Genomic DNA, 26,381 nt, shown 5'->3' on the forward strand with positions numbered 1-26,381 from the left:
CCTTGTTTATTTTGTGTTCATTACAGAAATATTTATTTAGCACTTTATTATCAATTAGACAGTTTTAATCATCACAGCTATCAAATAGATAGGAGCCCTCTTCATGTAGGCTTTACCAAATTTCTGCTACCCCAAAATTCTATGTTGAGGTTCAACTTTAAAAATAAAAAAGGTTTTGTTAAATTGTTTGTATGCATGTGTTTCTTTGGGGGGTAAGTGCACACGTACACTATTGCCTGTAGAGGCTAGAAGAGGATATCAGATACCCTGAAGCTCAAGTTATAGGTGCTTGTGAGCTGTCCTCCAGGTTCTGTAAGAACAGCGTGTCTTCTTGATCTCGTAACCATTTCTTTAGCTCTTTTAATTGTAGTCATGTGGGAGAGTAGTGGAATCTTAGAATCTTAGACGCCACCTGGTTCTACTGAATCAGAATCTCGGTTAAGAACAGCATGTGATTACTATGGATTGTGTAGATTGAGAAGCAGTGGTCTAGAGTAGAAGTGATTGGGTCTGCTTTTCTTTACTGTTTGGGGGACAAATTAAGCTGTAGCTTATTGTTTTAGACAAATGTTTGAAGATTCATTTTTATGTACATGAGAGCCTGCATGTATATATATGCAGCATATGCATGCTTTGTGCCCTTGGAAACCAGAGAGGGCATCAGATGTCCTAGAACTGGATTTGGAGTTGGTTATGAGCCAGTATGTAGGTGTTGGGAAGAGAACTCAGGTCGTCAGCAAAAGCAGTAAGTGCTTTTAACTGCTGAGATTTCTTTCCAGCCCTGTTTGAAGCAATATTTAGTCCCCTATCTGATGTAAAGATCCTTTCCCAAACGGTTGGTGGCCTTTTTGTCTTATTGATGGTGTCCTTTGCCTTACAGAAGCTGTGCAATTTTATGAGGTTCCATTTGTCGCTTCTAGATCTTACAGCACAAGCCATTGTTGTTCTGTTCAGGAATTTTTCCCCTGTGCCCATATCTTCAAGGCTTTCCCCCACTTTCTCTTCTATAAGTTTCAGTATCTCTGGTTTTATGTGGAGTTCCTTGATCCACTGGGACTTGAGCTTTGTACAAGGAGATAGGAATGGATCAATTCGCATTCTTCTACATTATAACCGCCCAGTTGTGCTGTCCTTTTTCCACTGGATGTTTTTAGCTCCCTCGTCAAAGATCAAGTGACCATAGGTGTGTGGGTTCATTTCTGGGTCATCAATTCTATTCCATTGATCTACCTGTCTGTCGCTGTACCAGTACCATGCAGTTTTTATCACAATTGCTCTGTAGTGCAGCTTGAGGTCAGAAATGGTGATTCCACCAGAGGTTCTGTTATTGTTGAGAATAATTTTTGCTACCCTAGGTTTTTTGTTATTCCAGATGAATTTGCAAATTGCCCTTTCTAACTCAGTGAAGAATTGAGCTGGAATTTTGATGGGGATTGCATTGAATCTGTAGATTGCTTTCAGCAAGATAGCCATTTTGACTATGTTAATCCTGCCAATCCATGAGCATGGGAGATCTTTCCACCTTCTGAGATTTTCTTTGATTTCTTTCTTCAGAGACTTGAAGTTCTTATGATACAGATCTTTTACTTCCTTAGTTAGAGTCACACCAAGGTATTTCATATTATTTTTGACTATTGTGAAGGGTGTTGTTTCCCTAATTTGTTTCTCAGCCTGTTTATCCTTTGTGTAAAGAATGGCCACTGATTTGTTTGAGTTAATTTTATATCCATCTACTTCACTGAAGCTGTTTATCAGGTTTAAGAGTTCCCTGGTGGAATTTTTAGGGTCACTTATATATACTATCATATCATCTGCAAATAGTGATATTTTGACTTCTTCCTTTCCAATTTGTATCCCCTTGATCTCCTTTTGTTGTCGAATTGTTCTGGCTAGGACTTTAAGTTCTATATTGAACTCAAGAAGATGGACTACAGAAAATCAAATAACCCTATTAAAAACGGGGTACAGAATTAAACAAGGAATTCTCAACTGAATGGCTGAGAAGTACCTGAAAAAATGTTCAACTCCTCAATCATCAGGGAAATGCAAATCAAAACAACCTTGAGATTCCACCTCATACCAGTAAGAATGGCTAAGATCAAAAATTTAGGTGACAGCAGATGCTGATGAGGATGTGGAGAAAGAGGAAGCGTCCTCCATTGTTGGTGGGATTGCAAGCTGGTACAACCACTATGGAAATCAGTCTGGCAGTTCCTCAGAAAATTGGACATAGTACTACTGGAAGATCCAGCAATACCTCTCTTGGGCATATATCCAGAAGATGTTCCAACTTGTAATAAGAACACATGCTCCACTATGTTCATAGCAACCTTATTTATAATAGCCAGAAGCTGGAAAGAACCCAGATGTCCCTAAGCAGAGGAATGGATACAGAAAATGTGGTACATTTATACAGTGGGGTACTATTTAGCAATTAAAAACAATGAATTCATGAAAATCTTAGGCACATGGATGGATCTGGAGGATAACATCCTGAGTGAGGTAACCCAATCACAAAAGAACTCACATGATATACACTCACTGTTAAGTGGATATTAACCCCGAAACTTAGACTACCCAAGATACAATTTGCAAAACACATGAAACTCAAGAAGAAGGAAGACCAAAATATGGATACTTCGTTCCTTCTTAGAATGGGGAACAAAATACCCACGGAAGGAGTTACAGAGACAAAGTTCTGAGCTGAGATGGAAGAAAGGACCATCCAGAGACTGCTCCACTCAGGGATCCATTCCATATACAACCACCAAACCCAGACACTATTGCATATGCCAGGAAGATTTAGCTGACAGGACCCTGATGTAGCTATCTGTGGAGAGGCTCTGCCAGTGCCTGGAAAATACAGAAGTGGATGCTCAAAGTCATCTATTGGATGGAACACAGGGCCCCTAAAGAAGGAGCTAGAGAAAGCACCCAAGGAGTTAAAGGGGTTGGCAACCTGATAGGATCAACACTATGAACTAACCAGTAGCCCACAGAACTGTGTCTCTAGATGCATATGTAGCAGAAGATGGCCTAGTTGGCCATCAATGGGAGGAGAGGCCCTTGGTCTTGTGAAGATTATATGCCCCAGTACAGGAGAACACCAGGACCAGGAAGCGGGAGTGGGTGGGTTGGGGAGCAGGTTGGGGTGGGTGGGAAGGATATAGGGGACTTTTGGGATAGCATTTGAAATGTAAATGAAGAAAATATCTAATAAAAATGAAAAAAGAAACAATATTTAAAATTTATTTTGTAAAAATAAAGTTTGCTAGCTCAGGATGTGGCTCAGTGGAAACATACATGGTTAGTAATCATGAGGCCTTGTGTTTGACCCCTAGTACCTAAATATACTTTATTACTTAAAAAGAGAAAAAAAGCATATATACGCTAATGTGGATGTCTATTTTTAAGGTTACACACATACACACATTGTTTAAAGACTGATATATAGTAGCCATGTTTTTTCTCATCCATCTGTTATCCATACTCATTTGTTTACAACTTATATGTAGTTGCTTTCATAGCAAATGTGAATTATTTGCCTCAGACCTTTGTGGGCCCACAAAACCCAAGACATTTAGTATTTGAGCCTTTACTGTGTTACTGTGCTGCCCCCTATAGATAATAAACAGATGCCCTGGCATGCATGATGGGACTAGACATCAACTCATTGGTTATGAGCAGCTTTAAGGGTTAGTTAGTGTTTGAACTGAAACACTGACTGTCGTCTGTTTTATAGACTGTAGTCTTTTTTTTTTTTTTTTTTTTTTTTTTTGTTTTTTGAGACAGGGTTTCTTTGTATAGCCCTGGCTGTCGTGGAACTCACTTTGTAGACCAGGTTGGCCTCAAACTCAGAACTCCCCCTGCCTCTGCCTCCGGAGTGCTGGGATTAAAGGCATGCGCCACCACGCCCGGCTCCTGTAGACTGTAATCTTAAAATAGTGATTTAATCCAGTTTTATCTTGTAGTCCATAATCCAAGTGAAAATTAAACATCTAAAAGAACAAGTCAAAATTTATGACTGCTACAAGTATGAAAATGGAGATCAGGCCCATGACATTTTAGAATATTATGATTAGCCAGGCTATACAGAGAAACCCTGTCTCGGAAAACAACAACAAAACAAGCAAACAAAAAAGAATATTATGATCATTATAATGAAATAAAAAATGAAAATAGTATACATTTACCTTTTTGTTTTTATAGTAAGAATCTTACTATGTTTTCTAGTCCGGTGGCATGAAACTCATTAGTCAGGTAATCTTCCTGCCTCACCTTCCCAACTGAAGGGCACAAAATAACAGTCCCACTAAGTGCCAGCTGCCACATTGAAACAATTTATTTTATTTAAAAAATTGCCAAGTTCTGTCTGGAGAGACAGCTCAGAGGTTAAGAGCATAGACTGCTCTTCCAGAGGTCCTGAGTTCAATTTCCCGCAACCATCGGTAATGGGATCCGATGCATGCCCTCTTTGTGTTGAAAGACAGTAATGGTGTACTCATTTACATAAATAAATAAATCTTTTAAAAGAAGTTTGCCAAGTTCTTCTCAGAAAAAAAATCATTTAATGGTGATTGTCTTTTGTAAATTGTGGTGGCGAATCTACTTACTTTATGTGTATTTGAGGAGACTAAACTTAGGCAGTGTCATTTGCCAATGAGAATATGACCAGCCGGGGAGCTGACTGACTTCATTTTATAGAAGCCTGTGGATGACGTTATAGTCGGTTAGTTTTTCTCCATCCTTGCACCATTCCAAGCTTATATAATATTACATTTTCATGTGGTTAAGCATACTGTTGACTTAATGTTCTTTGAAAGAAAAAAAACTCATTTAAAACACTATTTCTGTTACTAAGAAGCTGTGGTGACTTGAAGCTAAGAAATCTTTTTTTAAGAAACTTTGATAAGTAATTAAGAGAACTCAGAAAGTTTGTAAATCTAAAATCTTACTCAGCTAAGGTTGGAGATTTTCATGGGTTTTCAAGAGTAAATATATCTTCCCTCTGCATGTGCCTGTGGTTGGGAGCTATCACCTACACAGGAACTTGTAGCTTTATAGAATGCTTCACCAGTCTGAGGACGCTGAGCTAACAGGTTCCTTTCTGGAGTACAGAAAGCAGCAAGCAGTAAAGCAGATGAGTTGCAGCTGCGATTATTCAGCCACGATGTCTGCTTACCTAGAGCACAGCTTGCCTTGCTCTGTATTTTCCAATTGTTGGCTCACACAAGAACTTTGACAGTGACTGAAGTTTCTGTAAATACAAAAACTGTGTGTATGTGTGTATGTGTAGAGGAAGCATTAGGGGCGGATTGTTTTCTTGGAGGGTTCCTGTAGGAAAGGATACCTACCTATTCCAGTAGGAAGTTTCTGGAGTTGGGTGTAGTGAAAGATGGACGTAGCAACTCTGTGAGTTATCAATTGTATCTTCCTGTACAGATACAAACACATAATTAGGGTTTAAGGCTGATGCTGTGTTATTACCTCCAGATGCTCAATATTTGATTTTCAATTATTCTTCATGCCTTAGGATAACTCAAAAGGTATTTTGGACCCTTAAGACAACTATAATTCCTAGATCTCAGAGCTAAATTGGCCCTTGGTATGTCTAAGCGTTTGTGTTAGTCTATTTAATGTCTGTTGGTTGAGAAATCCATGCTCAGCAAATATCTGCTTTTGTGAGATTATCAACTTTATGAAAATGGTTTTTAAAAATATAAAGGTACTTAGTTATCTCTACAGTAATTTCTTATATAAACCACTCATGTTTCCCTCGAGAGAGAGTTGAATGTTTCTGTAAAGTTTAAATATACGAATAAAGACATTTATATTTAACAAGAGAGCAAATCAATCCTAGAATTGGCAGGAAAGGAGAGTTCTGAGAACTTGAAGTACTCTGAATTGTCTAGTTTTGTTTTGATGTGAATAAAAATAGGAGATAGCATTCAGGAAGGAAGGATGTGAAGGCAGCTCGGTAGTAGGCTGTAGTGATGTCTCGCTTGTGTTCAGTCAACACTGTTGTACTGTAAGTTCTACTCAAGTCAGTTCTGTTCATTAACATTTTTTGTCATCATGATTGTAATCTTACTCAATTATTTAAAATTTTAAGATATGGAGTTTATTTATTTATTTAGTTAAGTTTTTATTTTTATTTTTTTTAGCATTGGGTCTCAACATACAGCACAGGCTGGCCCAGGATCTGGACCTACCCCTCTGCCATCTGAATGTTGGGATAAGGCATGCAGTGCCATTCCCAGAAAATTACACACACACACACACACACACACACACTTTTTTAGCATTTTATATTTATCCCAAATTCAAAATATGCAAACTGGGCACACAGAAGGGAACTATGAGTTGAAATAACTAGGAGAAAGAATAGTTTAAGGTAATGTAGAGAATAATTTCTGTTCCCGGAATTGGGTTCTAGTTGTTTAGCTGCTGATTTTACTGGTTGAGTCTAAAGATCACTGCTTTCTAAAGGAACATAAATACAGTTTAAATCACCTACATTTACAATACACAATATATGATTAAAAAATCTATTCTAGAGATGTCAAAGAAAATGCAGCTTTTGCTAAAGAGAAAAGGTAAATAGAGATGGTGTAGATGCTGATCCCCATGGAAAAGATTATGTGTAGGCATCTGTGCAAACACTTAAATACAAAAACAAGCACACAGTAGAATAATTATAATAATAATAAATGAACAGGTAAAAATCAATAGTATAAAAACGAAATAATTAAAACAGGTTGAAATTATCTAACTAGAATGAGCAATAATCAAAAGGTATTGATTTACCACCTGTAGGATATTAAGAAAATGTTAATTTCACATATATCAAACGTGTTCAATTCTAAAGCACCCAGCTATAAGAGATTAAAGGAAAATGAGCAGTGAATGATTCTGAAAGTCACATATGATGGTTTTACACATGTATAATAATTGAAGTTATAGTAAGAGAGGAGCGTGAAGGGAATATAAAGGACTGAAGGTTGAGAATGTAACATTTAAAATCAGAAAATGAAGTTTTGGAAATTCTTCGTGGTACAAATTGAGTATAATGTATCCTATGAATTGCTAAAATAGCTAATAATCATTCCAGTGATGATAATAATAATAATAATGATAAACATTTTGAGACAGGGTCTTACTATGTAGCCCCGGCTAGCCTGGAATTCATTCACTGTGTATAGCAGGCTGGCCTTGAACTCAGAGAGAGTAGTGGAATTAAAGATAATGTGTCACCTTGCCCAGCCTGACATAGTAAGGGACTTTAAAAGTATCTAACTGGCATTCACAAAGGAGCTATCAACCTTTTCTAATTTATGTATTTAAAAATACTATGTCATAAAGTCTGCATGTGTGGGTCCACTTAAAAGTAATTTTATATTTCAGATAATAAGCATGCAGGCACATTAAATGAACTACACAAAGCAATATAGATTTAAATTAAAGTTGACTGTTTAATCATCATGTTTTTATTTTGTTTGTTTTTGATAGGAGAAATATCATTTTTGCCTATCACAAAAGAAAACTTTTAGAAAGTATTCTTGCTGGGCGTGGTGGTGCACACCTTTAATCCCAGCACTTGGGAGGCAGGTGGATTTCTGAGTTCTAGGCCAGCCTGGTTTACAAAGTGAGTTCCAGGACAGCCAGGGCTACACAGAGAAACCCTGTCTCAAAAAAAAAAAAAAAAAAAAAAAAAAAGTTTTCTTATGGAAGCATACTGTTAGTTTATAATAACCATATTATCAGTTATAGTTTATTATTGTTGTTGTTGAGGCAAGGTTGTCTTCTAGGCTGAATTAAAAAGTTTGGTGGTCCTCTTGCCTCTGTCATCCAGATGTTAAGAGAACAGGCATGGGCCCCTGTTTGTGACTAAGGCTTTTACTTTATAAAATAGGCCTTAAAGTCTGATGACTAGATATAATTTTATTGTTAATTTAACCTAAATATATTTTGTAAAAAAAGTGTATGGTAAATTCAGCCTAACCTCATATATAAGTGTATGTGTATATATGTATGTATTTGAAACTCTGCCAATTATAGATGGGAAATGAATTGCAAAGTATAAAAACTGCTTCTACTTTCTGTTTCTGTCTCAGTTGATGGAACATTCAGTTATGTATTAGAATTTCCGGGTTGTTGATATTTCTCACCCTTACCAATATTTGAGAAGATTGTTGTGCTAAATAATTTCCAGGGACACATCTTTGTATATTTATTTTTTCTCTTAAATGATTTTTTAAAAAATGAAATTGAAGTGATTTTGCACCTGAAGTTCACCAAAGACAGCCTCCTGTTTCTTTTTTATTCAGAGATTTTTATCAGAGGAATGTAGACTGGAATCTGCAATGGTTCTCAAAATCCCAAAGTGGTAAGTGAGACCAATTAAGTCTTTTCTTACCAATATTTAGTTGTAACTTTTCTCTATAGTTCTTTACTGAAGTATTTGAAATGACAAGTGACATCAATTCTAGTGCTTACACATCTGATAACTTTAGAGTCTGGCTATTAGAAGCTCTGTGTTTGTCTTCCTAATGGTTTGGATTTATTTGGTACCTGGAATCAGGTTCCAGGAGAGAAGGAAGTGGGTGGGCAGGAGGCTCTCTGTATGACACTGTCCACATTGCCTCTTCTTTTTGGAGCTAAACAAACCACATCTCTAAATTGATGTGTGGTCCTAGTTGATCTTGTTAGACTGACAGTAAAGGGGGCATTTCCTGTTTCCAGCCTATCAGTTCAAGAATTAGAACTCAGATTTATGTTTAGTTTTGTAATCCAAGTGAAATGCTTTGGAGACTGGTATATAAAATACTAAATGTTTAAAAGAGTGAGGTCCTAATTTAAGCCTAATGAAAAATGAAGATTAGACCTGTGAAATTTAAGGATGTGACAGTGTAATGAATTATTTATTTATTTACAGTATTTCATTGAATTTAGGGCTGATATTGACAAAATAGATGGTAAGAATAAAAAATATTTACGAGTTTGAGAAATCCTCATAAGAATTATCCAGGGTTGTGAACCCATAACATTGGGAAAGGACTTGCTTAGAGTTTCCTGTGTTAGCACACAGCACACATACAAAAAAAGACATGAAAAATAAAGGTGTTATTGAGCTCAAAATCAATTTTCAAGTTGATATTTTAGGATTATAGTACATTTTTCTGTGTATGAAGTTTTTGTTGTATGAATAAAAAATGATTTGAAAATATTTGAAAATTTTTCTGAGGTGAATCTTGCTAATAGGTAGCTCTAGGTGCATTAGTATTTATGATTTACATCAAGCTATCCTTGAACTCAGGGTGGTTCTCTTCTCTCAAGCACCAGAGTTCTGGGATTGTAAGCATGTACCACCATGCATGTCCTATTAAAAAGCAATAATTTTAGATGAGATATGTTTATTTACACACACACACACATATATATATAATCATGGAATACACATTGAGTTTATTCTACTGTAAATTTACAAAAAAGCTTCAGCATTAAAATTGACTTTTTGGTATCTATATGAATGATCTTCAGGGAGATGACTTAGCAAAATAACTCACGAATTTTATCCAGTAGCAAAACACATAACTTAAAAGGTGACTGATAGTGTGCCTTTGGGAATGGTCCAGCAACTTAGACTTTGTTTTAACATGCTGATATATAATTCATTCTAATGTTCCTGGTATGATTTATTTGACAAATTATTTCCATATTTATATTGCTAGAAGAGGAGGTATCTGTCTCTGTATATTCAACAAATAGCTTAATATGCTATTGATTCAATTAGTGTAGATAATATTTTAACCTCAGATCTGTTGTGTCTGGATTGTGTGATCCCAGAAGACAAAAATGAAGTCAATTTCTTTGCAGCCCTTTAAATCTCAATTGAAAGTCTTTGAGAAATGTAAAAACTAAATGTGAAGGCAGGCAATTTCTGTATATCACATGTGGTACCATCCTTACCATTCTTCTGTAGCTTTTAATTTCTGCCAGAAGTCCTTATTTCATCTCATATTCCTACCTGGCCTGTGCAACAGTGAGAAAGCCCAGTTGTCCATGGTGACCATTGGAAGCACAGGGCTTGCTCTATTTTTCTTTCTCAGTAGTTTTCTTCTGTTGTTAGATACAACTGAAATTATATTAGAAATTATACTAGATAGTAAAGCCAGCTCTTGTGGTATACATTTACAGATACCAAGAATTCGAGGCAGACAGATCAGGAGTTCTGGTCTACCTTTGGTGGCATAAATGATTTGAGACCAGCCTAGGCTATAAGCAACCTTTTCTAAAAACCAAAAGGAAAAACAAAACAAAGAGAAATAAGCACTATAAATTACATTTTACTTTTCAGCAAGGTAGAATTTTATGATTAAGTTGTAAATGATAATTTTAAATGTTATTTAACAACTCTATTAGCTATTAATATGACCCAGCCAGCCCTTTCCCACCCTAATAATCAAGGCAGAGTCCTATCAATTTTTAAATCAACTTTAGTACCATTAGTGGACATATTACCCATAATCTATTTTTTCTGTGGTAGACTGTTAATTGTAGCTGTGTTCCCCAAGTATTTGCTGTTAAGAGTCCTGCCTGAGTTATTTCTGCTTTATTGCCTGTCCTCAGGGGCCATTTCACATGGCATGTGCTCCTGGCCTATCACATCTAATGGGAACCTCCCGTTCTCTCTGTTTTCTTTCTCCTTCTTCCTCCTCTTTTTCTGTTGTGTTCCTTACCTCTGACCCCCAGCTCTGTAACAAAAACCCTGCCTACCTCTCTTTTCCCCAGTAATTGACTGTAGCCACTTTTCTTTAACCAATAGCTTTAAATAGGGGAACAAGGTATACACAACAGAAAGTGGTAGACATGAGATTTCTCTCATCTGTGTGACAACCATTTCTTAGGATACAAAATTTAGCATTTGAATATATAACAGCACCAGACTAAACCCCAACATTAGATAGTTAATACTACCCAAGAATTCTACCTTCGTTATGTTTGTTTTAACAGCAATATGTCTTAATTAACATGTATTTAAGAAATACTGATATACAGGAAAATACATCTATGAAATTAGTGGTTCGAGACTATATATCTTACGTTGTGTATTTCACAGGCACATACAATATAATGTAGGAGACTTTTAGAGGACATTGATCCCATTCTCTAGCATGGTAAGACAAATTTAGCATGACAGTATAGTGCTTTGCTAGGAAGCTTGTTCCCCTCTGTCTGAGAGACAGTAAAAGTTCAAGACATGTGACTCATTATTTAGTACATGCTCTGATTAGAATGATTTCTGTCTCTTGTATATTTAGAATGTTCTGTGCATTTATAACTTCTACCCAGTAGAAGCTTATTTCTTCCCTTAGAAGCTAGCTTTCAGATGTGCAGAGACAATTATGCATGTCTCTATTTCATGCTCTTGATACTGGTCCAAATAGCACATTTCTTTCACATATGAATGAATTACCAGATACCACAGTTCACTTGGCCATTTTAGTTTGCACACAACCTGAGAAGGTTCATAGATGTAGCTAGCTACTGTGCCTTAGCATGACCTAAACAACCTGAGAAGGTTCATAGATGTAGCTAGCTACTGTGCCTTAGCATGACCTAAACAACCTGAGAAGGTTCATAGATGTAGCTAGCTACTGTGCCTTAGCATGACCTAAACGATAGAGTGTGCTATAGATATACTACACTTCGTTCAAGATGGAAATAGTTATCAGTTTATTGTATAATATTGGAGGAGAATTTAATTCTTAGTATTAATAAAATTTCACAATGTGACTCTTTTGATGAATTTGTGTTATTAAAGAGATTTACTAGATATGTGCAATATTTTGCTTTAACGAGTTTTCTTGGAAAGCAATTTGACATGTAGACGGTTTTGAATAAAAGAGAAAGGGTTATAATTGAAAAAATTGATGTTTCAGTAAATATACACATTTTACAGAAGTATGTGTGTATTTTCTAAGTTAGGATATTTCTCTCCTTTTTTTCCCTTTGCTCTTTAGGTTTTTAGTTTTGCTTTCTTACTGTTAAGAAAAGTTTTATGCATTTAATGTGGAATTTATAGGTTCCCTAGAAGAAAATGCATTAGAATCTTATTTCTAAATTATACTATTCTTTATTTACATTGGTCTCTATTTTACTTACATTAAGTAATAAACTGATTTTTTGCAACTGTATTAATTATTAATGCTCAATTTGGAAGAAAATGAATTTATTGCTAAAATGTTAACACCAATGATAAAGAACTAAAAGTTGCATTTTTTTCTGAGTACTCAGGTGATCCTAAAGTTTCTTTTCTATACGGAAGTGCTTTCACGCTGAGGTTGCTGCACTTACAGCACGCACTGCCTCTGGGTTTGATTGGTAGAGTCGTTTCTGCAGTCACTGTCCTATCTGCAGCCCGAGGCTTCCCCAGCTGGCTGCATTTGGAGCAGCAGCTTCAGAAATAAATGCCATTCTCATCCATTCCAGTTTTTATTAACTTTTTACTAAAACTGTTTATTTTCTAAAAATACTTTAGAGCACTCTCAAGAAGAAAAACAGGCAAATAAATAAATAAATAAATAAATATTTTTTCTTACTGATTTGTTACACACATTGGCTTTCTTACCTTTAGACTGTTAGTTACTGTATGTGGACTTGAAAACAAAAATAGAATTGCCTTGGAGTCATGTTCTGAGCTAAATCTGCAACTCCTAACATTCCTCACAAGTGATCCAGTAGAACCTCCATTGTAGAGATGCAGATAAACCCCAGGGTAAACTAAGACTCAGGGCCATTGCCCAAACGGCCTGTTTTGCCCTGCTCTCTGAGCCTAGGATTCAAATACAGTCCTGTCGGTAATACAAGATCGCTGTTGACCTTCTGTGGAGTGACTATAGTGCAGTCTGCCCTAGCTTACAGCGCAGGCCAAGAATATGTAACAGTGATTTGATTTCATGACGATAGCATTATTTTCAGATAAGAAACATTTTTGTTCATGTGGCATACAGGAATGTATAACATTATAGTTTTCCTGTTTTAAAATTAATAATTTGAATTTGAATTTGTATATTTTTTAGAGAATTTTTTAAATTAGATATTTTCCTCATTTACATTGCAAATGCTTTCACCTTTCCTAGTTTCCTCTCTGAAAGTCCCCTATACCCTCCCCGCCTGCTCTCCAACCCACCCACTCTGCTTCCTGGCCGTGGCATTCCCCTGTACTGGGGCATAGAATCTTTATAAGACTAATCTTATAAAGACAATCTTTATAAGGCCTCTCCTCCCATTGATAACCAACTAGGCCATCCTCTGCTACATATGCAGTTAGAGCCATGAGTCCCACCATGTGTTTTCTTTGATTGGTGGTTTAGTCCCAAGGAGCTCTAGGGGTACTGGTTAGTTCATATTGATGTTCCTCCTAGAGGGTTGCAGACCCCTTCAGCTCCTTGGGTCCTTTCTCTAGCTCCTTCACTGGGGACCCTGTGCTCCTTCCAATAGATGATGGATTTGTATTGTTGAGCCAGGCTGGGGTTCATTAGGTAGCTGAGCATGAGCTCGTGCTCCTGGTTCCCCTTCCTTCTCTTCCCAAATGGGAGCACTGCACATGTTGCCAACAGTTTTGGCTTTTCCTGGATTTTAATGTCTGTAGCGTTCTGGTTATGACTGTGCCCCTAAAGTTTATGCAAAAAGTAGTTGTCAGGACCCCCCCCCCAAAAGCTTGAAAAATAAAATAAATGGCATTCCTGATAGTTTCTATACCAGAGCAATTTAGAAGTGCTATCTTGTCACTACTGCTTTGTTGTATGGAATCTTTTTATTTAGCATGGTCAGCAGAGAATGTAAGGGCAAAGAAAAAAGAAGGGGTGTCTAGTTAGTCTCAAAACGAAGAAAATACTGTTCTTTTATGTGTAAGAGAATCTATTCAGTGAGAAATAAATTTTATAATGAAAGAGAAAGCATTTTTTATAATTAACTTATTCAGTTGTGTTTAAGAAACATTTTTTTGTAAATGTAAAAAACTGGCCACATGTTAAGTGTGGCATAACCATAATATCTTGCATGTGATTTTAGATATGTAAATATTACAGTACTGTTGAGTTGTAACGGGATACTTGATAATACCATAATAAATGCTACATATACTTCAGAATTTTTGTAAGGTATTTGTTTCGATGTTGCTTTAAAATCCTTCGTACTTCTGTGTACATTAGGTCTACAGTTCTTAAGCTAATATAGTCTAACAGAACATATTGAACCATTAAAGAATTTAAGCAGTATGGGTTGTTTCAAATTTACCCTTACACAATAGAGATTTTAAATCTTTTAAAATGAAAGTGTTAGCACAATAAATACATAGAAGGAACTGCAAAATAAGGATAGTTAGTGCATGCTGTGGAAAGCCTGTAAATTGCCACAAAACCCCACAAACAAACCCAACACACCCCCAAACCGATTATCCTCACAAGCGTTTCATGCAATTTGACAGTGAAAAGTGCACCCTGTAAAAGCTGTTACACTAAGCACTTCATTTAAAAGGTTTCCTTCTCACCCTGAAATTATACTTACTCCCTTCAAGTGAAGATTCAAAATTTGTTCCCTGTTTATTTTGGTTGCAATTACTTACGTGTTGATTTTTGCTGCCCCACCCCTCTTCCTGATAATCTAGAAAGTCTTTTGGGTTTCTTCTTTGCAATAAACACACGATCCATACTGTAGGTTCCATTCAGAAATAATAATAAAATCCTCAGCCTGCAACAAAGATACCCTGTATGATAATAAAATAGAGAACCTAGCATACCAACTACCCAGGATAACACAAAATAATGTAAATGGGCCCTAAAGCCCTCAAAATATGTACAATTGTACAAACATTTAGTTGGCATTGCCACACACATTTGCATAGTTTGATTTACTTGAATTTTTGTTAAATGCCTTGAAAAAGTGCCTGATTCATTTATGTGAGAAAGACACTTGGAAACTTGTAGGCGAGATTCTGACTGTGGGATTCTGTTCTCTGTGTGATATGAGTGTTTCTTTCCCTGTGCAACAAGGGCCCTGAGCATCTGGCTGCATTCCCTGTTCTTTGTGACAGCCTTCTCGTCTTTTCTAAGCCTTGCTCTGTTACAGCTTTAAAAAAAAAAAAAAAACAAAAACAAAAAAAACACTGGGAACTAAAGTCCTGAGTTTTGGTGCCAGCTCTGATACTAACCAATAGACGCATTTGGAATCTTAGTCTCAGAGTCTGAACTGGGAGTGTGAGCACATAAGAATTTTAAATGTTGATATTGGGAAAGCGGTTAGTTACCTGATAATTGACTATCCTCCTGAGCCCAAAGAAACATTTACTGAGGAGTGATTCATTTACCAATGAATAGTCCTCCTCAAATAAATTTATTGAAACATATATTCACTCACTATCCATTTTTTTCATTTTTTCACTATCCATTTTAATCTACCAACTAGTGTGATGCATCAGTTTGCTTAATATCAAATTATTAACTTCTTGAGATGTGTTTATATTGCATCTGTCTAAAGTTTATTACAAATCAGTCTGGATAGAATGGCTTTAAACACTGGAATTTTTAGTGGCAAGTATTAAGTTTGTTTGGTTTTAATATTTCTTTATAATAGCCGTTTGACCCCAGATATTTTGTAATAGAATTATTAGTTCAGTTCTATTGAATCCTAAATTTCTTATGTGTATTTGATAACTGCATGTAGTTACTTTAATGCTTTTAGTATGTTAAAACAGAAGATATGTCCTACTGAACTATATGAGAAAAATAATAATTTAGGTTCATAAAGGATTAAGTTGATGGAAGACATTTACAAATGAAACAGTTCACATTGTGACTTATAAACTCAAAGGATTCTAGAAATTTATATATAATTTGATTTAAAACAAACATTCTCATTCCCAAAAGTTACTGTACCAAAGAATAATGAAATTTTCAGATACAGTATGCAAAGACATAGGCCAAGATTGCAGTAAATCTCATGGTAAATTGAAACATTGGACTTATCAGTCCTAAAACATCAAATAACTCATCCAAAGCTTGATAAACCTAATTATTTAGTATAGTTAACTGTCAATATAACACAAGTTTTAAACAAACAAGTTTTAGGTGAACTGGGGAATTTGTTACTTGACAAGATGGATTTATTTTTGGCATTGTAAACCTAGGCTTTTCATTTCTTTATTATCCTTCCTGCCCAGGTTGGAGGAGGCAGGGCATGTGGCACAGTATGAGGCTGGGAGGGAGACTGTCCATGTTTTAGGTATACGTCCCCATCCCCCAGCCATACCCTATAACTGCAGTTCGAACCATGTTGAAATTCTATGTGTATATGTATTTTTATGTTGACCGATGTATGACCAAGGGTTGTTTGAGAAACTAGCAAAGTTAAAAAGACCTATATGAGAACCAGAAAGTTAATTTTTACACTCACTGTGTCTTGCCACTGTAGCGAATTTTGTCTCTACGAGCATAGAGATGTCTATGTCTCTGAATGAATATATCAAGTTGTGCAGCAAGTTCTTGGCATATGCCAAGAAGAAAATGGCCTTGTGCTCAAGCAGGGGCAGAGATAAAATTAAATTAGAGAACCTTATTCTGGCACTGTAATGCAGTAAATTATTCTAAACACTGGTGTTTGTTTTTGTTTTTATTTTTACTGCATTCTTACTAAAGGCCCCACCCCCACTTCTCAATTATTACCTTTCATTAAAGGCACTGCCATTAGGCTGTAGACTTAAGTGTATTCTCTGGAACTTTCTTGGAAGAGGCAGGTTGTGTTTGAATAAAAAGGGAGCCACAAACTGTGGTGCCTGTGCAGAAGACCACTGACTGAGACTCTCCTAAAAAGCTTCAAGCCACTCCTCTTCCTTTAGAAGAGTTGAAGTGGGATTGTGAGATTTCAAAAAGGAATATATTCCCCAAGTCCTGATTCAAATTCCAGGCTTAATTGTATTAATGCCCCATTAATTAATGCCCCAGAAGATTATAGTGGCCATAGAATTAAATGTGTATGTGTGTCTGTCTGTCTGTGTTGGAGGGGAAGCAGTGCTAGGGATCAAAGATATGGCCTTGTGCTGCTAGACAAGTGCCTTTCCACTGACCTCCTTTCTCCAGCCCCAGACTCAATGATTTATAATAATCTTAGCTGGGATATACAGAAAAGAATAGCTCAAAGTACCTTGTTAGGTACTGTGAGCTGCTGAACTAGAAATGGAGGCTTCTTAAGAGGATAATATATCATGGAAGATTATTAACTAGGTTAAAAACTCACAGCATATCCAATTATTGTAATGTAGGACTACATAAGAGTTAATCTGTCAAACATTTACAGTGTCATATGCTAAGCCGAGTACTGCGTATAGCTGAGAGATAAAAAGGAAAACAAGGCAAAACCTCTCTTGGACCTTAGGGATCATATATTGCACAACATCCTCATCTTCTTTTCTACTTACACAACTTTGCTGCTGATAGGATTATTTAAATACCATGTGTTTTTTTCATCCATAGAAAAATGGAATAATAATTGTATGTTCTTCACAGGATTTCCAAAAAGATGAAATGATATACTTAAATTCTTTTTCTAACCATCAATTCTTTTATTTTCAGATTATGAATACTTAAATTCTTTAGGTAAAATGTTAACTGATTAGGAAGTGGAGGCTTTCTGGAATACCTTTTTTCTGTAGGAAGTTTCAGTACTTACTAAGAAACATTGGGAGAGTATCAGTTGAGGATTGGCAAATAAATTTCAGATGATTAATTAGGCATGAAGTTGACAATCACTAATAGGCTAATTGCTTATCCTTAACATTTCCTCTATGAGAATTAAAGCTCTGTTAGTGTCTGTCTAGCAAAGGAAGTGTAACAGGGCCCCCACCTGTTCTGAGATGACACGGTTAGAACACTGGTTCTGAAACTGCCATTCAGGGAGCCATTTGCACTTTTTAAAGAAGTAAATGATGCATCTGAATGCTCAGAGCAGTAGCAAAAGATTTGATTTGTTCATTTAAATTTAGTTAATCCTTATTTCTTTATTTTAAAAAGTAGGCACAAAGCATTTTGAAACTTAAAAGGGAGTTATTATAATAATACAATTGAAATTGAAATCACATTAAAAATAAAGAAAATACATTCTTTTTTTTTTTTAAAGATTTATTTATTTATTATATGTAAGTACACTGTAGCTGTCTTCAGACACTCCAGAAGAGGGCGCCAGATCTTGTTACGGATGGTTGTGAGCCACCATGTGGTTGCTGGGGTTTGAACTCTGGACCTTCGGAAGAGCAGTCGGGTGCTCTTACCCACTGAGCCATCTCACCAGCCCCAGAAAATACATTCTTAATGAATCCCACTGTTGCAGTGGTAGAGCAGACAATTATACTTTTACAGAATTTTAAGTATTAAATACTTAATGAAAGCATAGTACTGTTTCAATAGGATCTTAAACTCATCCTCTTTGGGGATTTATATTTGTATTCAGTGCCTTGAATATCCTTGTGTATTAGGTACTCTGGCATATTTGTGGGTGATGAGGTAATCACAGTCCATGTGCTCATGAAGTTTGTTCTTTGCATGTCAAGATGAATAATTACACTACAGTTCAAAACAACAACTGATGCACATAGAATAATGGCAGATTGCTACAGACTCACTGGAGAGGACCCCAGGCCTAAGCTTGTTAAGAGGAAGGGGAAGGAGTGATAAGTGGGAAGCTTAAGGGACACAGGATTTATTCTAGATCTAAAGTTGAAGATGAAAGAAGCAAGGAGGAAAACATTGTTTGAAGCAGAAGAAGCTCTGTTGTGGTACATGTGGGCTCCATCTCCCTAGATTGTATAATCTTGGGAAGTGTAAACTGAAGCTGGATTCTAAAGAGCCCCTGAAGTCTCAACAGGAAGTTTACAGTTCATCCTGAGTACCTAGGACCTTGAACCCCAAGGATCTGTGTTACGGTAGGATGGAGATCCAAGAATAAATGTTGAAGGCTAATTAGGAAGCAAAATCATTGGAGTAGGTAGTTGATTAAACTCAGGAGATATAAAAAAAGAAGTCTGTTTCTTATTAGTAGATTTCTTTGAGAAATAGAAATACCAGAGTAACTAGATGCCAAGGTAGTTCCTCTTGTCTGAAGGAATAAGTCAATCTTAAACTCACTGCGATCAGACTGGAACTAACACATCCACATTTTTGGCAGAAATGTAATTAGCATGATGAAAATTAAGCTTGTCTTTGATGATTAAATTTAACAATTCAGACTTACATGCGATGAAAAAAATTCAACAAGTAGTTTAAAATAGTGAACAATTCAGTAGAATTATTGAATATGCTTATTTATTGGGAAGTTAACTACATACAGTTGATATAAATGCTAGATCCTTCAAAACAGTATTAGGAAAGTAGAACATAGATCCCAAACCCAAGTTGTGTGTGTGTTCAAAGGGGAAGAAACTTTTGAGAGAAATGAATGCGCCAGCAGATTGGGATAAAAGCAGAAATATAGAATCTTGTGAAGGAGCTTTTCCAGAAATAAGAGGTTGTTATTAATTCAGGCAGAAACTAAGAAAGGTATTAGAATAAGATATTTCTGTTAATATCTTTGGAACAAGGATTCTCGGAGAGTGATGGCTAGAAACAGATACCCAGATGACCTGTAGAGTTGACAAAGTAGATGATGACATTAGGGTGTTCTTGTAAACAAATGTGGTTAGGAAAAGAATTATTGTATTAAGAATACTTAACTATTAATATATTTGTAGAGTATGAAGAATTCTATCCATTCTATACCCACAAAAACCCAGAAAGTTTAGTGAGAAGAAAGAAAAAGAAGAATGAAACTCATTTGTGTGGATTTTTATCTTTATTTAACATGTTGTCTAACATGAACTTCTGTCAATCATAAAGAATTAAGTTGATTTCTAAACATCTGCTTTATTTCAGTTAGGGATATTAAACATGTATGAAATGACATAAGAGATTATTTCTTATTGTAGTACTATTTTAAAATGAGTTTTAGAAGAAATTACTGTTTTAAAGCCAAGAAAATACTTTAGACTAAGTTATTAGATCAGCCAGATAGAGTGTATTACTAATTCTCAAACTGCTTCATGAGAACAGTGGTTCTAAATAATTACAAATATTATAAATTTTACTTGCTTATACAAAGAAAGATTTTAAATACATTTAGGTATCTGTTTAGATAGTAAGTATCTAAGTGAATCTTTGAAGGCGGCTAGATACTTCAAGTACATTTCTGTAATGAAAGATGACGTAAGTCTTTTCTGTGATTGCTGGCATTAAGTTTTGCAGTAAATGCTTCTCTGTCTCTTTGTCTCTGCTCCCCCTCCCTGTGTGTGTGTGTGTGTGTGTGTGTGTGTGTGTGTGTGTGTGTGTGTGAAATACAGAGGGTTTTCTTTGAAGGCCACCCACTCAATCACTTTTTTTTTTTTTTTTTGCCAAAAATGTCAGTGATGAGAATTTAATACTTTAAGCTACTGTACATTTAAAATGGGGTATATTGTTTCCATTATTAGTAGTGTTATTACACAGTATTCTTTCCCCTTTGTAGATGGTGTTGATTGCTTTGAGCCTGTCGTTTGAATAGTTCGGAATTGCAAAAGAGTACTCTCTACTTTATACAAAGAAAAAGAGATGGGGAAAATCCTTATGTGGGCAAGAAATTTAAGTGGAAAATTGACTTTGGGGTGTGAAGAAAAGAAAGAATCCCTGCTCTTGCTTTTTAGTACCTTATAAAAGGCAAATACAGACTTTCTGTTAGGTGCTTGCTTCTCCAGTAGTTCTCATAATCTCCCTGCCTTTTGAGACAATCTTTGCCTTTCCTTTGTTGCCATCCTAGCACAGGGATACCCTATTTCAGCAAGCATAGGCTTGTTTGTCAACCCAAAGCATGATACTGGACATGTCCTTTTGTGTGTATGCTGGAGTGGAGGTTAAACTTCACATTGTGTGTGATGTTTTAGGAATAATGTACTCATGACGCCAGAGAGTAGAGTTCATTTTCCTTGCATATGTGAAGTCCTAGGTATTACCCCAGCACTGCAAAAACAAACAAGAGACTACTTTCTTAGAGGAACCAAATACTTGATGTGTATTTTCCAGAATTTCAATCCAAACCTTTGTTAGAGACATTCTTGCCCTTATCAGTTGTTTTCAAAGGGATCAGAAATAAATCGCATGTTTTAATTACTGATTGGACAGTAAGTTTGGGAAGTGTTGTAAAATGGGTTATGTCATATTTGAAAGTGTATAATAATATAGATTTCCTGGCTTCCACACAAAATGGCAATGATTGTGAAACTACTAAGAGTGAATTTAGAGACACCCTTCAGGGATGTCTTACTTAATGTTTTGCGACAAGATCTCAGGTCCTGTGGAATATACTATGTAACCCAAACTGGCCTGCAGTTTGAGATTCGCTGCTTAGCTAGGTCCTCAGATTACAGCCATTTGCCAGCATTCCTGGCATCTGGCAATATTTAAAAAACAAAACCAAACCAAACCAAACCAGAGTGGTCTGTTAAAAATGTCCAGAGTGCTTTTCAAGAACTGTTTGAGAGATTTGAGTTATTAGCAGTAAAAAAAGAGAGGTAGAACACCTGACCTGGGACTGAACAGATCAAAATCAAATCCATTAGGAGGCATTTTACTGATGGGAAACCTGTGTTGGGTAACAGAATTTATGAAAGACTGTTTTGCATTGCTCCATCTTGAGACTAGTTTATTGGTCACGCTAAGGCGGGTTTCTAGTACACATGTTCCTTTTTGTTTGGATACACGTGTCTCCTATAGTCTCAGTGACCTATAGGAGAACTAACTTGGTAGCTAAGGATGACTTTGAACACCTGATTTTCTTGCTTCCACCTCACAAGTGTTGGCTTTAGGCATGTGCTACCATTCCCCACTTAATACATGTTGCTTTTGACCAGCAATTTTAGGTTTAGCTTGAGACCACTCAAAGTTTATATTCATTGATCTTTGATGGCTCTTGGACGTTCCAATGATATCATTGTCCCTTTTCATGGCCAGTTACTGAATATGCCTCAAGAAGGTTTCCTTAAGCATGTGGTTGTATCATGGGGTTACTTGCTAATTCAGAAGTTGGGTTTTATGCTTACAGTAGTGTATCTATCTATTGTATTTTACATATCTGTGTAAAAATCTATTACTGGGATGTTAGAGCATGTTTCGACAGTTGAGCAACTGAGTTTCTTATCATTGACTTATACAAGTGAAGAGATCAGCAGTTATGAAGCATAGTGCCCAAGAGGCCCCCAGAATATGCAGACTTATGTATTCTAAACAAAATTTAAAATTTTTCAGATTATATATTAAAAATATTTTTATTCTTTGGGAATTTCATGCATTGATACAGTGTCTTTACATCATATTCACACCCCTGCTTCAACTCTTCCCTCCAAGTTCTTTAAGATCTGATGCCCAACACCTACTAACTCTATGTCCTTTTTCTTTTTAAAAATTAGCCACTAAGTATACTTATGCAGCCTATATACTCATAGGTGTGGGGCCCTTTGAGAGTCACCTACCAGAGTCCACACAAGCACATAGAGCTGATGTTTCATCCCCAGTGTCTGTCAATAGTTAGTAGCATGGGAGGACATGCAAACCCTAACCCCATATTGGACTGTTGACCAACTTAATCCTGTAAAGGTCCTCTGTAGGCATAGACTCAGGTGAGTTTATGAGTGCGATGTTCCTGCCATGCCTAGAAGATACTGTTATTCTCAGGTTATTTCTGACCTCAGTCTTGTCTCTCCCATTCCCCCTATGGTCCTTGATCCTTTGGTGGAAGAAATTTTTGAAGGTCACAGTCATATATAAATATATATAAAAATATATATATCAGATATTATATATGTTTATATATCATATAGGTATCTTATTCTTATGATATATATGTGTTTTTAAATCTTTAATTCTTTCTTTTAGTTTCCAAACTCTTTTGTTTTATTTTGTTTTTGGTTTTTTCGAGACAGGGTTTCTCTGTATAGCTCTGGCTGTCCTGGAACTCACTCTGTAGACCAGGCTGGCCTTGAACTCAGAAATCATCCTGCCTTTACCTTCCCAGCTAGTTTACAAACTCTTGACTGGCCATTATTATTAAATTGAGACAAACTTGGACTTGAATCCTGCTTATGTATTAATACCTCTTTGTTATTAATAATTATTCAACAATTAAAATAATTTAATCACTTTAGACTATTTAGGATATTTATGGACAACTTTAGAATTAAATATATATAAATCACCTGTTCCATAGGTGACAAACATAGTAACTTGTCTAAGTATCTGTATAAATAGTGGTAATACATTTATGGTGAAATAGTGCTCCTTAGCTTTTCTTTTTTTCTTTCTTTTTTTTTTTTTTTGCTCGTTAGCTTTTCAATTCTAAGACTTCTTATTTACTTGATAGATTCAGGTTGTTCTGAAGATTGGATGAATAAATAGGGAAAAATATCTTACTCTGTCTCATAAATTTTTGTAGAAATCTCTGTATATTATGCAATTTTGTTTCCAGAGTCAAGAATAGAGTTGGCATCCTTAGGGAGTTAGTTTGTTTAGCTTTTCTTAATTTTCACCACTGTTAGCTGGACACTGTCTTTGTGGTGGTTGTCTGGCCTCTATCATCTGGGCAAGACAGCCGAATTTTAATTCAAGAGAGTAAGTTGGAGAAAAGGCTGGAATGGCACTGTGCCCGATGATGGCCTCTTGATAACCAGTTACAAAGCAAGTGGCAAAACATTTTTCACTGTGCTTTGTTGCTTTGGCTTTGGTGGTTTTGGCTTGTTTTATTTTATTTTTTTATGTAATTAATCTTTTAAGATAAAAACAGTCAATGGTTTTTTTTTCGTATTTCATTTTTTGAAGAAGAAACAATCTTTTATAATCTATTCTGAGTCAAGGCAAGAATTAAGTAAGAGAAAGCCTTTGTTGAAAAGTGAAAAAAGTTACCCAGGCAACCGGTGTTTGCCACAAGTGTGCTGATTCATCATCTCCAACATTAATCACTGTCATTGATTATCACAGACATATGGCTATAGAGGAGCCTATGCCATTATCATTTCCTCAGCTTTCCTAATGATGAACTTAGCATGAGAGATTTACTGTGCACCCTTCTAAAATCATGCTTTCAACCTTAAAGTACAAACCAGGGCTATTAGCATACAGAACGACCTGGGCTTGCTTTGTATATCCCTCAACTACTTTATCTCTTGTTGGGATAAGATTTCATTTTGCAGTGCACAAATTTACCCTAAAAATATTCTTTAAATAGAAGACTTGGGCTATGGCCGTAGTATATAGTTCTTTCAGTTACTAACTTCACTTCTCTAAGTGAAAATCAAGTCTTACTGTCTTGCCTCTGTGGGTAAAATAACCAGCTCTACATATTTTAAGGTTTAAAAAGTCATCGTGTGATTATTTAATGCATATTAAATGGAATACATAGACCATTTAAGTTTTTAATTTTTGTCGCAATTTGGGCTGTAAACCGTGGCGGAAACAAATTCCTCAATCCCAGTGGGAAAGGTTCTATTACTTTTATTTATTCATAAATGGCAAAAGCAAGTAAATGGTAAAACAGGCCCTCATTCATTCGTTCACACAAGCACTCTCTCACTAACCTTTCCAGTCTGGCAGACGTATCCTTTGCTCCCAGTGGTAGCATGCAGGTAGGTAAAGGTGCAACTCCATGTTCCTTGCTTCCGATCCTCTGGAGCTGAGCCGAGTGTGCAGGCTTTGCTGTCTAAGCAGTGGATGGCCGTGTCCGGATGGGGTCCACGCAGATTTATTTTTCAACCCGAAGTTTCTCCTCTGGGCTCTCAGGAGTTGAGCGATTTTGCCATGCCAGACCAGAGTTTTTAAGCTAAATTTAGCCAATTACAACTAGGGAGTTCCACACATTATTTCATGCCCTTCTTTATCACTCGCAGGCACACACGTGCTCTCTAAGGCCTGGCTCTCAGTTATCTTGGGCCATTGGCGGTCCCATGGCGTTGTCCCACATCGGGCTCAGGGCAGTAGGCGTGCATCCTTTATCATTCTCGCCCATTCTCTGAGACTTGGTTTTCATAACTATCTGTAGCCACCGGAAGTGCAACTGTGGTAGCCTCCGGGCTGGCAATTTTCACAGTTTCAGGAAAAATGCCCTCTGGGGCTATGTGTTCTTTACAATTTTTATTCAAGTAGTATATCCCTTTATCTATGTGAGTGTATGTGGTGTGTGTGTGTGTGTGTATGGTGTGTGCGTGTGTGTGTGTGTGTGTGTGTGTGTGCAGGCAGGCTAGAAAAAGGTGTTGGCAGATCGATTGGATTGGAGTTATAGAGAGTTGTGAATTGACCGTTGTGGGTGCTGACAACCAAAATCTGTTCCTCTGAAAGAGCACTAAATGTCTTAACCCACGGAGCACTCTCTCTAGTCCCATCATACCCATTCATTTTAATTAATGGGGGTTTAGCTCATCCTGATTTGAGTGTTAGTAATAAAAGCTTTATGTTTCAGAATCTCTATAATGGTATTGGTTTTCTTTATGTAAAAATATACCGTCAAGCTATTTTTTCTCCAGTTTAAAACTAATAATTTTTACTTACGAAGGAACATTGATTGCTATGATCTTACGTTGAATCAGTCTTCTAAAATTCTTATAGTTTATGCGAGCATTGCCATGTTGTTTTACCATAAAGTACACTATCATAATAACTTTGATTTATTTGGTTTAAACGGGAAGTGGAATTAGCATCTTGGTCTTTCTATACGGTAAAAGGAAGAAGCAATTTGAAGATTAAGCTGTATATCTTTATCACATTCTTTATTCAGAAGGCTGAGTCATTTTAAAGGAATCACAGAGTACTCAGCCTTTGCTTTGTGTGAGAGAGAGGATTTCAGGAAGGAAGAGCCCAGGAAGTGCTGGATGGACACAGTCACTTATAGGCTTATAAAGTTCTGTTTGATAAACAATTGACTAGGTCAGATTATTAATCTATTTAATTTGGCATGTTCATTGTATGTGATAAAAGGAGTCCAATTGTGAATCTGAGTGTGTTAAATAATCTTCAGGGAGCCCCCCACCCAAAGGACATTTGAATGCCTTAAAACTTGAAATAAGGCATGTTTGTTCCAAATACACTTGATTTGCCTAGGTTTGCCCATCAGGTTGAAGAGATGCTAATTTGTTACATTCAGCAGCTGGGTTTTGCAATATTCTTTTCCTCCTCCTAGGGGCTAATTAGCCTTCTTTCAGAATGTGGCCTATTTAGCCTTAGATTCTCATGACTCATCCAGAGCTGGCTGTACAAAGCAGAACCCTTAGCAGGCGGGTGTGT

The 26,381-nt window shown here is 36.3% G+C and overlaps 1 protein-coding gene across 8 annotated transcripts in view; it reads left to right on the top strand.

Annotated features, from left to right (window-relative positions):
- Positions 1-26,381, top strand: part of Rfx3 (regulatory factor X3) — a 265,021-nt gene that overhangs the window by 77,104 nt on the left and 161,536 nt on the right. For 4 of the 8 annotated variants that reach the window (XM_085834163.1, XM_085834161.1, XM_029472429.2 and 1 more), the window contains exon 2: positions 8,328-8,386. The exons of the other annotated variants lie outside the window; for them this stretch is intronic. Coding sequence is in view for 2 of the 4 variants with exons in the window: in XM_085834161.1 (XP_085690287.1) it covers positions 8,328-8,386 (59 nt within the window). In the remaining 2 variants the exon portion in view is untranslated. The remainder of the gene's footprint in view (positions 1-8,327; positions 8,387-26,381) is intronic. 8 annotated transcript variants of the gene reach the window in all.

The sequence above is a fragment of the Mus caroli genome, unplaced genomic scaffold (genome assembly GCF_978045245.1).
Source record: "Mus caroli unplaced genomic scaffold, Mus_caroli_1 scaffold_20, whole genome shotgun sequence".
NCBI classification, from domain to species: domain Eukaryota; kingdom Metazoa; phylum Chordata; class Mammalia; order Rodentia; family Muridae; genus Mus; species Mus caroli.